The 13,044-nt window shown below is 45.2% G+C and overlaps 1 protein-coding gene across 1 annotated transcript in view; it reads left to right on the top strand.

Moving 5' to 3' along the window:
* Positions 1 to 13,044, top strand: part of LOC144476050 (lachesin) — a 374,265-nt gene that overhangs the window by 308,355 nt on the left and 52,866 nt on the right. The window contains exon 8 of the mRNA XM_078192608.1: positions 9,834 to 9,989. Coding sequence (XP_078048734.1) covers positions 9,834 to 9,989 — 156 coding nt within the window. The remainder of the gene's footprint in view (positions 1 to 9,833; positions 9,990 to 13,044) is intronic.

Genomic DNA, 13,044 nt, shown 5'->3' with positions numbered 1-13,044 from the left:
CCGGGCGGCGATAGATCTCCGGCGAAATCGGCACCGATCCGCGAGCAGATCGGCGATTTACGGGCTTCGCGGCGGACGTCTCTTGTCCGCGGCACGGCTGCCGGAGAGATCTTGACCGGGCCTACGGTTTGCATAATGGATGCGTTTAACACGTTCGCCGCCGTGTTACACGCTCCGTCTGATTGTACAGGCTGCGTCAACGTGCGCGCCGCGATCCTCGTTCGCGCTGAATCATTTTTCGACGGCCGGTCATTTCGACGAACGCGTTCAATAAAACTCGATGTAATCGCATACAGCTATGAAAAAATATATGAGAATTTAAAACAGAATAACTTATTCATTATCGAGATCGAACGAGTTAAAATTCCTGGAAATATTAAGAGGACTAGCTTGTTAGAAAATGTATAAAAGGACTTTTGTAAAAATAGTAATTAGATGAAGGGTTAAAGAAAATTTTGCAACATTTTTCTCGTATTTTAACGTGAAAATTTAAAGGATGTATTTTAATTATACTCTAGATTTCTTGTAAGAATTTTCTCAAGGTATCGCAGTCTTTAACTGTGTATAGGTTATAGCTATATAAAACAATTTTTATGAGATTCTAAATTAAATTTACAAGATTTAAGAACTGCATTGCTTCAATCTTCTTTATAAGATCAGAGAAAAAATTAGAGAAACGTCGTTACTTAATTCTTTTTATTACTTCGTCTGGATACAATTTTTACATGAATTTTTGTATACATTGTCTAGAAAGCTACTTTATCTGTTTTAGAAGAAACTATACCGTTTTTGAAGAGGTATCCACATAGCTTGATTCATCGTTTGACTAACAATTCTAAATGATCGTGTCATTCTTAATATTTACTGATTAAAGTAATTATTAATTATAATAATTTTGCACCGATGTCGACAGCGTGACGACGTATTCGTATCTTTGTATGCCAAAGGGTTAACCATAGAAATTTCAAATCCGTAACACCGAATAATTTCTAAAAATCGTAAAATTGATGACAGTTTCGTGAAGTTTATAAAACATAGCTCGATCCAAAAAATCCACCCAATTTAAATAATCTCCTCGCTCGAATATCCGCGCCTACTACTCGCGTAAATAACCCACTTCGATCCCCGTACCCTTTGAAATAGCCGGAAATAAATTCAAGAGGAATCTGCCGCGAGGTTTCGAGGAAGGAAACCTCGAGTATCCGCCGCGTTGCTTTGCCCATGGTACACTTGACACTGCAGAACACAGCCCCGCTTGGTAGTCTAGGCGATCGTCGCTAAGTATCTTACCGGCCCATAGAAACACCCATAGTCCTAGCGTAGTATTAGGTAGTTGAACGATGCGTTTGCTTGGCCTGCGCCTGGTTCGCGGTCCAAATTTAACCCTCTTAATGCCGGGCGAAAAAGCGACGCCCGTGCGAGGCCGAATTTCACGGTTTTACTAGGGTTTGGAAAAAGGCTCATAAAAACCAAACGAAAAGCAATATTTACATCATTCAAAATGCAGTGAAATATTTTTATTATAAAATGTAAAATTGCCATTTCCTTGTGACGTGTTTCCTTATAGACGTCATACGCAGCTAACAGGTTAAGGACGAAGGCGAATGAAACGGTGAAGTTAATTTTTCTATATTCAGTGAAAATTACATAAATGCGAATAGTAACGCGCTACAAGGAGCGGGCCGATATATCAGCCGCCGGCAATTTTTGGCCAGTGCAGCGCTGACCGATATATCGTCCTCGGGCACTAAGAGGGTTAAAGGGTCCGCGGCCGCGGCGAGCGGATTCGGCGCGCGGTACAGGAAAGTTTGCTGGTAAATCCGAAGTTGCCGAGGCGTCGGCGCTCTTATTAGAACGGAAATTTCGCGGCACAAAAGCGGCCCCCGAGCATCTTGTAAATCTCGAGGCGCGTTATTTACGCGGGGCCCTGTAACTCGTTGAACGCGCGTCCCCTAAATCTCTCCCTTTCAAAAAGCGAACGCTTTACGATCGGCCGCGGGACGCTATCTCGAGCGCGGCACGTTCCCGGCGAGCCTCGCGCGGCGCTGGCTGGTGCGGCCGCGGGGGAAGGGTTGGGATTAGCCCCCGGAGAATATACGATATTTAATAATGCCTCTACACACTAGTCGCCTCTCGGGATGCCCATCGATCCTGGCGGCCGTAATTAATTATCGCCGAGCAAGGAACCCCGAATTATTTCTCCGCGCCAGCCGCCCCTCGGCGGAGAAGCATCTTTCCGCGCCCCGTCGACAACCCGCCGCGGCTCGATTTACGTTACCGTGATCGATCTGTCCCCCGCTGATCGACCCGTATTTTATCGCCCAAGCCTGGCTTGAAAACCGAAACGGTAATTATTTGGAAAAGGATCCTCGTCGACGATTTCGAGGGCCGAGGAATTCGAAGCGTGTCGTCTTCGGTTACTTTCCTATGCAGATGTCACCGTCCCGTGAAATTCGTTCCCAAGATAGTCACAAAAGTAGTTCTATATTTATAGATAGATATTGTTACATGTATTTTATATATTTGTTCTATATTTATGCATTACATGGAACGCCTCGCGCGAATCATGAAATATTCAATTTAATATTACGTATACCTTTCTTGGCATTTTCTGGGTTAAGTATTTATTAAAATAGGTTGCGTAATTGTTTTAATAATTCTCGGATATGTCATACTTTGTTTAAGAAAGTGATACACTTGACATATTACCGATATCCTAAATAATGCGGAAAAGACAAATCTAGCCAAGGTTTAACCCTCTTAATGCCGACCGAATGAGTCGTAAGTGAAATATACAAAACCTATTTGATATAGTTTCGTAAAATTTCAGAAATAAATTGCTGGAATTTAGTAAAATATAATAATTACCAAATTCTAAAAGACAGATAGAATGTTATTATTTAGTAAAAATATTTCTCCAAAAGAAGTCAAAATCGATACACTGTTCTTCGTCACTCAGAGAGTTAAACGACCTTGATAACATATTTCAACGTCAAAAATCGACGAGGATCGGTATCTAAATAATGACCCATGAAACATCGAAACGGATCTCCTGTTATTCCCATGTTACCACGTTCGGTGCGCAAATAATTCCTGGAGCCGCAACGCGTTCCGCCAATTTGCCTGTCGACCGACACTCGTATTTGCGATCTTACCGAATCGTTTCGCTCCACAATGGCCGAGCATCGCGCCCCACCCCGCGCCCGGAACGTCGCGGACCGGGAAACGGTATTAATTTCGCGAGCCCGGCTCTCTCTCTCGGGCCGTGCCGACCCGTTTAATAAGTACACGACAGGCACAAAGGGTTCGTTCCTCCGCGGATAGAAAGGGAACTCGGTAATTTCCTGCTGCAGACCCTCAACTTTTCCATTTAAAGTCCCAAGGCGGGGGGAGGGGGGGGGGGGGGGGGGGGGGGGGGGGGGGGGTGCTTCGCCCGAGAGTTCATCCCTACGGATGAACCGGAAGTACTTGATTACCCGTTTGCGCGAACAGACATCTCGCTCTGTTCGAACGTCTACGAGTGAAATCGATGCCCTTCGATTCTTCGGCGACACGAAACCCGCGGGAGAAGGACCACCGATGGGAGCGCGCCGCAAGATGGCGACCGGCCCCGGCGCGCGCCGCAACGTGGACCGACCCGCGAAATTGCTTCGCCGAACAAGTTCCAGCGCATAAATTTTCTAGGTGGAACAATCTAGGGTCTTCGAGTTCTCGATTAATTCGAAAGTTTGTAGAAGGTAAAAGTACCTATCATGGAACGCTTTTCAGGTGGGTGGAAGGTTCCTTAACTCAAGATTTACGGTGCACTAAAGGCAACTGTTTGATATTAGTTTATGAAAGTTCACGGAAGCAACAACTCATGTATCGAATAAATAGCTCGGCGATGCGCCTTTACGAGCTCGATAATCGGGAATTGACAAATTGGCGACCCGTCGTTTCGACGGATACCGCAAACCTTTATTTCTCGATTCTTTCTTGTTTATATTTCTTCTATTTATTTTAATATCATTTTTGTTGTTCTCTTAAGGATACTGTGCTGTATTATTCTTTATTATTTTCTTCATTTTGCACATTATTTAGATATCGTCATCATTTATTTCGTATTCTGTTGCATCTTTTCGTTGCGTTGATTTTTCCCTCTTCGTTTTCGATTTTTTATCAATCAAAATTTCAATATGTTTAAAAATCCAATTTTTACATCAGCTTTCATATGCTCTGCCTCGTATCATATTCGCGATACCGTTTCAAGTATGCGTCACAATCGAGCGGCGTTCCATAATACGTACTCGTCGGTCCGAGGGTACAAAATGGCGGGCATAAAATGGCGGCGATATTGTATAGAGAACGCGTCACGGCGCGCGATGATATTCGCGATATAAATATATCTGCGAGCCGGTCCCCCTTAAATTTTCGAGTCCCGGACAAAAGTTCGCGGCGGCGTACAAAAGGATGAAATAGTAGGAGGGCCGCGCGATTGCTCGGCCCTGCGGAGAGGAAACAACCGCCTGTGCCGCGGCTCTTTGTGCAAGGGGCGCGAATATGCTTATTCTTCGCGGAAGATGCCTAGCGCGCCACCGGGTCGCGGCCATATTGTTGAGTGGAGAATGAGGGGAGGGGGGGGGGGAGAGAGAGGCGCCGCGGGAGGGACGCGCGGAGGCTGCGAAACAAAGTTTCCCAGGCGTATTTAAACTTTTATTCGAAAACTTTTTAGTACCGCGCGCGCTGTCATCGTCCCTGCTCGCTACACGGTCTAAAGGGCCGCGCTTGTTTGCGAACCGGAAAGGAGGGGCCCGCGGGGGTGTGGACCACCCCTCCGCAAAAAAGCTCCGGGAACAAGGATATCCACGGAGGGTGTGGAGGACTCCCGGGGAAAAGGCCGGGGATCTCCGAGGAGAATTAATCGAGTGCCGCTTAAAACGGTCCCGATGGTTATTTTTCGAGTCGCGCGCGCGCGCGCGCGAGGGTTCTTAGCCGGAATCACCCTCTCGGGCAATTAATTCTTTGCAGTGTCTTTTACGAGATTGCGCTAACGATTACTACGACGACAAGAACTCGAATTCTTCGAGAGCGCTGTCTGCGAGAGCTCTCGATCGCGGATGTCGGCTTCGCGATGCGACTTGGTGACTGATGCGCATGAATTTTTACAAATCTCTGCGACACGTTTTCATTTTGTAGGCTTTCGGTTTTTGTCGTAGCAAAATTATCGAATTTTATTTTTCGAATCCATTCCATCCAATAAAATTCGAATCGAATTTTATTAATTATCGAATCCATCGGGATTTATTATAATTTTGTTCCTATAAGAATAAATTAGAATCAATAATTAATATAATAAATAATTCAATTAGTAAATCAATAATTTATTCACGTTTAATTATCTTCCTCTTCATCTGTCATTTCAAGATAAACAGCTTTACACATACAACTCCTTTGTTTAATATTTTTAGTATCAAACCAGTTAACAATCTCTTCGAAAAATATATATTTTACTCTCACTACACTATACATATTTGATCTGTTTCATATTTCATTTAAATACATTTATAAAATATATACATTAATAAAAGAAACATCAAAGAAAATAATCTACTTAACCTGCTGTTACTGACGAATATACTCGTCACGGAAAAAACTTCATAAAAAATAACAGAATAGCATTTTGTGTCATAATGATTGGTAAAACACATTTGCAAAGTTTCATGAAAATCGGCGTGCAGTTCCCTTCTCAATAAATAATAATTATAATTATTTATATGTACCCATCGCATACATTCGAAACGATAAAGCATCGAAGACAATTAATCCTTTGCTCTTTCGTATATTTTAGCAAAATTTGAAACGACGAAGCATCGAGTTCAACGCGAAGCATCGTTTATTTTGCCTATGGAGACGTGGGCTCTGTTACGGCGTCCCTTAAAAATTTGCAACAGTTAGTTAGCCGGGAAGTTTCCGCGTGACACAATCGTACGGCCCTCCGGGGTGCCGGTTGATTATTCCGCTCGATTATGGGCGGCAGAAATAAGTGGCGAACCGTCTTACCGGGTCGCAACTGTCTATAAAGGGTAACGACGCTACACAATGGTGTACGGGTCCCGGGTCGGGCATCAATTCGAATTGCACCCGCGGTTGACGCGCAGTCCCCCCCACGAAATTACAATCTAAGCAAAGTTTCAATCTGCCCTTGCGCTAAGATTACTCGAGGGTGGCTCCTAATAAAATTATACGCTATTCTCTGCCCGCGTTTCCACCAAACGCGTCTTTGTTCTTTCAGACAATGCTTTCTTATCGCTGAATCGCGGATCCTCATATATTTACGAGGAAACGAGCGCGTAAAATACAATACGCTGAAACACTCTTAACCCCTTGCGCTATTACAACGAGGCTGACTCGTGGTACAGATTTCATGCAGGATCTAATAAATATTAATATACATATTAATAGTATTAACACTATTAATATAATAATATTATAATAATTATTAATACTATTAATACTATTAATGTAATAATATTATAATAATATAATAATATTAATAGTATTAATTTCTGCTATATCGAAATAAAAATAAATTCTTCTGTTATCAAAGTCTGGAAAGAAAAGCACATAAAGATAATAAAAGGAACAAAAGTTGTCTGGTCCTTTTATTAAAAATATTAAGGATAAGTAAGTGCTGATCAACGTAAAATGAGTTGTAGTGCAAGGGGTTAAAAGAATTTAACAAATTGTTCACGTTATCTGTAACTCGCGATCAAATTAATCAAGAAAACAGAAATTAATAGCTATGCGATATTTTTATTTCGCATTAAGATCTGCGATATACTTAAATCGCATTACTTATGGGAAACCCGTGTAGAAGTTACTAAATGACTGCATTCATAGGAAACATTGAAATTCCCGCGACAATCTCGAAAGATATTATCCGACTTTCAGTCATTTTTGTTGAGAAACTTAACGCGACAAATCCTTTGCGTTAAACTGTAAACACACCGAAGGGATTTCCTTAGCTCGCAACGTCCTCACGCAGATGATATTTTTTATTAATGTCAGACGCGTGCGCCCGGATGCATGCTTCGCATATCATTTTCATACGATGCATTTATCCAGTATGTCACCGTCTATCCGATAGAACAACGTGTGCGTAGAGAAGGCGAGATTACGTTTCGGATCGAGATTTACTTGCGCTATTGCTACTGTCAAAAGAACGATATTGTGGTGAAATTGCGTTGAGAGTTTTGACGGAAAGAAAAAGAAGGAATATTAAAGATGTATACAATAAAGGACATAGAGAGAGTTATTCTAATATTTTACTAAGGAAACAATTACCGAGAGGTCAAACAGATAGCTTTTTAGATTTAGTAATGAAGGGGTTAAACTTTATCTCATCAACCACAACGTCTTTGAAAGCATAAAGCGAAGTATAATCAAACGCGTACCCTAGTCAATAGACGATAGCGATTAAAAATCAATTTCCAGTCAATAGTAATTAAAAATCAATTTCCAAGTGTATTAAAAAATTTGCGAAAGTTCATGGCAATCTACCGAGCCGCGTCTGTTTCTTTCGAAACTCGTCGGGTGACCGTGTCTCCAATGTTCGCGACACGGATGCTTGGACAGAGAGACACCGTCGTTGCCGCGCAAAATAATCACGCGACAGAGCCCGCATGGAACGGTAACGGAACACGAGCCAGCAAGATCCTCGACTCGAGAGAGAGCTAGATTCGAAAGTAGTTAGTAAGTCGAAGTGGTATCGGGAAAGTTGGCGAATTAAGGGGGCTCGATCCGGTCTGCGAGCGGAAAAAAAAAGACAGGATGAAGGAAAGTGGGGGGGGGGGGGGGGGGGGGGGGGGGGGGGGGGGGGGTTGAAACTCGGAGGATCGAAACGGTCGAATTCCGGGCAGGTTCGGAAACCGCGGCGCGTCGGTGCTAAGGAGCAAGCACAGCCGAAGTTTCGAAGCGGTTTCGAGGACCGTATTTCTCCGAGCCGAAACTTTGAATCCTCGCGGAGGCTCGAGGATCCCTGACCGCGTTCCAGAAGAATTTCAAATTCACTCGGTACCCGGGCCGTTCGGTGCCTAGGTACGCGCGGCTCTTGTAATACTCCGACGATCCTCGCGGACGATTTATATTCGAAGCTTCCCACGAATGCGTCCCGTCGGTCCCGGGCCGCCCGGCAACGACTTTCGGGAAACAGAAAGGAGCATCCGATCGAGCGTGAAGCACTTGGAATCCGTCGGATTCGAAACGATCGCCTCTCGGCTCTTTGTAGTCAGCTTTTTCTCCGTCGGAACGTCGCTTCTCTTCGTCTTTGTCTCCCTCCCTCCCTCTCTCTCTTTCTTTCTCTCGACGCGTCCCACTCCGGCACGGCCGAGATACGGTTCAATGGAACCGCCGACGGTATCGAACGCAACAAGTAGAAGTTGGCTCGTTTTCAAAGAAGCTGCCGGAATTCATCAAACCGCGGCGCGACGGCGCGGCCCGCCTGTTTTCACCGAGTCCACTCGAAACACCGTCCCGAGCGCGTTCGTACCGTGTTCCAACGCCGACGAACCGATCGACGACGTTAACCGCGTCCACTTCCTTTCAAGCATCCTGTCGCCTCCGCAAAAATTACCGCGGTTCACCCTCGCCCGCGATTCTTCTCCAGCTTGTTTTCGAGAGCGTTCACCGGGGTCCTGCGCGCGATCGATGCCCGGACAATTTCGCGTGTCTGGCGCAGAGAGCCCGACGGATTATCGAGTCGGGGATGCCAGTTTCCCAGTTGGACGAGTTTAAGTATGTTCGGTGGTTTCTCCTAATACGGTCTGCGAGGCATCGGGAAAGCGTCACGGAGTTTATCAATTTTCCCCGAGTCACCGCCGCGCGCGCGCCTCCCCACCCTTGTAGAGCTTGGTAGATCGAGACACGTCCCCGTAGCTAACGACTCTAGAAGTTCACGACCCCGCTGACACGATTCACGGACTGCTTGATGTTTGTGCGTTCCTGGATGATACCAAAGGCAAACCGAGCGTTACGGTGTAACTGATTGTACGATCCCTCTGCCGGGGATCAAACTGCTGACCCTTTTCGTGAGCTGGGGCAGCGGAGCCGGTTACCGTGGGTCACTGATCGAATTTCTGAACCTTTGAGTATAATTGACTTTACATTTGCATCGGTAACTTTGTAACTCTATATTTATAACGAATTAAATTTCTATATACGACATAGTAAATTTCTGTGTTCTTTTATTTTATTTACTTTAAAATAAAAACAATTCAGTACGTATTATTCGATAAATATGAAGTTAATTATGTTCAAGCATAACTAACATTGCATTTGTCGAATAAGATATATTATATTTTTGTCCCTTTTAAATTTGTTTATTCGTCGATTAAAAAGTGGAATAAAGTTAAAGGCACAATTGTTTATTACACAGTAACCGGCTCCGCTGTCCTAGCACTCGAAATTTTAGTATCCAATGGCCAGTTTCTGTTTTTGTAGAAATAAGACACTGCGAAATGAACGCTCGGCCCACGATGTCGAGGCCGAGACGACACTGTTCTCGTTTACAAGCCGGTATAAATATTCGTGGATTAGCATAAACAGAGCCGGAGTCTAGTAATTAGCGGAAGAGTTCACGTCACGCCTCTTGACAAGTCCTGGCCGACTGGGGCGAGAAAGGGGAACCGAGAAAGAGAGAGGGAGAGGAGAAGAGCGACAGTCGAGAGAAGCGAGACGTTTTAAAAAAAGGAGAAGCAGGGAACGGAGGAGGAAGGAGAGTGGAAACGGAAGGATCGGAGAGAGATAGGGGGAGAGAGTGGCTGGGTTAGATGAGAAAGGTCCTAATCTATTTTCAGGACAACCGAGCACGCCGTCACCAGCAAAAAGGCCGACCACCGTGTGGCCCTCCTCGTACAACCCGTACAATACGAAAAGGACAGAGAGGCCGCCTCCCCCGAGCGAGGAGAGGGTCGAGAGGCCAGAGCAGAAGCTACGTGGTGGCCAGAGCACAGGTGAGGCGCTTGCATTCTCTCATCTGGCCCTCCCTCTCCCGGCTCTTTCTTTCGTTTCTCGTGTCTCTGTGTTTTTCTTCGACTTTTGCTCGCTATCATACCACCGCCGCACCACCGCGCACACCAAGCACGCACATGCATTAGCGCACGCATCACGCACAAACACGCGATATATATATATATATATATATATATATATATATATAATCCCTCGACCGCAAAACACGCGAACAGCGGGGCTACCCCGCAACCCCTTCCTCGCGACGCGCGGCCTCTCTGCTATTCTCACGCACTATATTCTGCACCCATGCACCGCGAGAGCACCCAGAGATCAATCTTCGACTGTTACGCGCGATTCGAGGGAACTGGGTCGTCGCCGAGACTGCGACTCGCATTTTTTCTCCGCGGAAACCTGTCGTCTGCTTCTATCGGTTCCACGCCGTTCACAATTGTCTATTGAAATTACGGAGAACGCGTGCGCCACCGTGAGACTCGATGGATCCAGCACGCTGTCAAAAGAGTCGCTCGCATTTGTTTCGCAAACTGTGTTTCGCATATCTGCGAAAATTCTCTGGTAAATTTCATTATAATTAAACACGGAAACGAGCGCCGGGAAGCGATTCCTGCGCTTCGCTATTGTTCGTGGAAACGTTCTCTGTGGTGTCCGTTCTTTATACCGGACTCGGAGTCCAAGTGACTCTTTAAATAACTTTGTTGGTCGTTTTTTACAGCCAAGTGCGAGTCGGCGTGCCGACAAGCTCGTTAATTCTTCCATTTTTCTATGCCTAGCCCACTCGTCCTCTCTATCCCTTAACCGCATCTATCACTTGTCCACTTGTGTCCATTGTCCGTCGATACTTCTTGCCACCATTACCTTTGTTCATTCAAAAAATCCTCTGAAGTATCTGAAGAATTAATTTCTCTATTCTCGTTTTCTTCCTTTTTTTTTGTACAGGGTTGGTAATGGAATATTGTACATTGTTTGGTGATAAGTGGACTTCTTTACCGTCCTGTGTATACTAATTAATCGTAAACTCGATTAAATGAAATTTTGAAATGTCTGACTTATTACTTACTTGTTCTACTTGAAAGCGTCGTGGGGGAAGAATTGTTACAGAGCTTTGCAAAACCGTACGCTCGATGCATTTTTGGAGAAAGTGGTACAAATCGACGATAAATCAGACATTGAATTTCTATTTCATTTCTTTAGTAATCTGATTACTATATACATAGAATATCATTTCATAATAGGATCCATCATGACTCTGACATATAATAGGAACTATCATGACTGATATGTCAGTTATTTTTACAAATATCATTCTTCAAGCTAATACTTAGGATTATCAAAAAACGTACACGACTGTCCAAGCAAAATGTTATTTCTGAATACTCTAAATATCAATTCAATATTATGATGGAATATACAAAATAACGAAACCAAATCGCGTTAATTATTGTGGCACATATTCTTTATATTGTATCGAATAGATGGCAATATTACAACGCTGAACTACGACCTGAAAGAAAGTAGGTAAACGAATGTACAAGAGACGGAAAGTAGATAAGAGATATAACTCGGGAGAGGAACAGACAAGAGATGGATATTTCATAAGAAACAGATACAGAAAGGGGAGAATGATCAAGACACAGAAAGTAGGTAAAGGATGAAAGCTAATGATACCGTCGAGATTTATTCTGACATCGCATACATGGTAATCGTTCCAAATAAATATCAGTCTTCCTAAGAATAATGCATCACGAGGATTTACGGTGGACATATATTTTTATATTTCGGTACGAACGGATTCGTCGCACTAATTTTCCCAATTAACGGACAGACCGTATAATGCAATCCCGCGTAAAGGTCGGTGCCTTCGGCCCTCATTTGCACCGTTATTGCGAGATCTCGTCTTTCCGGGGTCCGGCTGCGAACACGAGATCACGCTCGAGTTTCAAATTTCTGCATTATGCATCGCGTTCTCAGAAAAATTCTGCCGCGCGTATCCCGAGGGTCGAGGAGCGAGCGTGTCCGAGAGCTTTCACGCGGAAAGCCCGGTAAAGACCGGCGAAATACGGGGCAAAGCCCGTCTGACCGCCCGACCGACCCGTCCTACCCCCTCCCCCCTCGGGTCCGCCGCCGGGCAAATGAGATGCTCCGCGTTTTTTCGCCGCGATTTCAGAAATCTTTCCGACGCGGTCGCGCGCGGTCATCGCGCACCCGTAGCATCCGCAACATCACCGCGAACCTAAATTTCGGATGCCCCGGCTCCGCGCTAATTCGCTTTCGCTCGCGACGCTAAAAATCTTTCTCCGCTGCAACACCATGGAGAAGTGCGAGCGTAATCGCGCGCGGAGCAACACCCGGAACACCTTCGGACACGTTCTCATTATTTCAGCGCGTCGAATTTTTTGCCACGGAAACGACTTCGCACTTGGAATCCGAGATAAAAGCTTTTTGCCGCATCGCTGGCAGAGTCAGGGGCACGGAACACGCTCGTCCGCCAGCCCTTAAGCGTGTATCGAGCCTAATTGTATCGTCCCCATGTATCGCATCGCATGAAAAAGACGCATCGTCGAAATTGAAGTGCGCTTTGTCCAAAAATTGAATCTTTCTATAGCATTGGACCAAAAGTTTGTACAATCGAAGGCTCGGACGTTTGACGTGTAAAAACAGCCGCGCCGGCGATCCGGACGATACCGCGTGCACTTGTGACGGACAGGATCGTCGGAACAGAGACGTTGTATATTTTCTACAATTCGGAGCGATCGTTCGAAAAAAAGACTGCGCCCGGAGCCTTCGTGAAATATCATCCGAAAATTCATGGTCCGAGGATCGGACGTTGTCTCGTTTTTTGGAGAGAAAAAAAAGAAGTGGAACGCGTCGACTTGAAACGCTGCGAGAATCGGACGGCTCCGGTGATCCGAATCTCGAGAGCTGCAATCCCGTTCGGCGAGAGGAAGGATTCTCTTTGCCGGGGCGTTAACGAAGAGGAGTCCTCGAGGATCGAACGAACCTGGAAAAGGGCTCCGGGAAGTAGAATTCGATTCGGAC

This window comes from Augochlora pura, chromosome 10 (genome assembly GCF_028453695.1).
Source record: "Augochlora pura isolate Apur16 chromosome 10, APUR_v2.2.1, whole genome shotgun sequence".
Lineage (NCBI taxonomy): Eukaryota > Metazoa > Arthropoda > Insecta > Hymenoptera > Halictidae > Augochlora > Augochlora pura.
The sequence above is the reverse complement of the archived record's forward strand: the minus strand, read 5'-3'. Positions and strand labels throughout refer to the sequence as shown.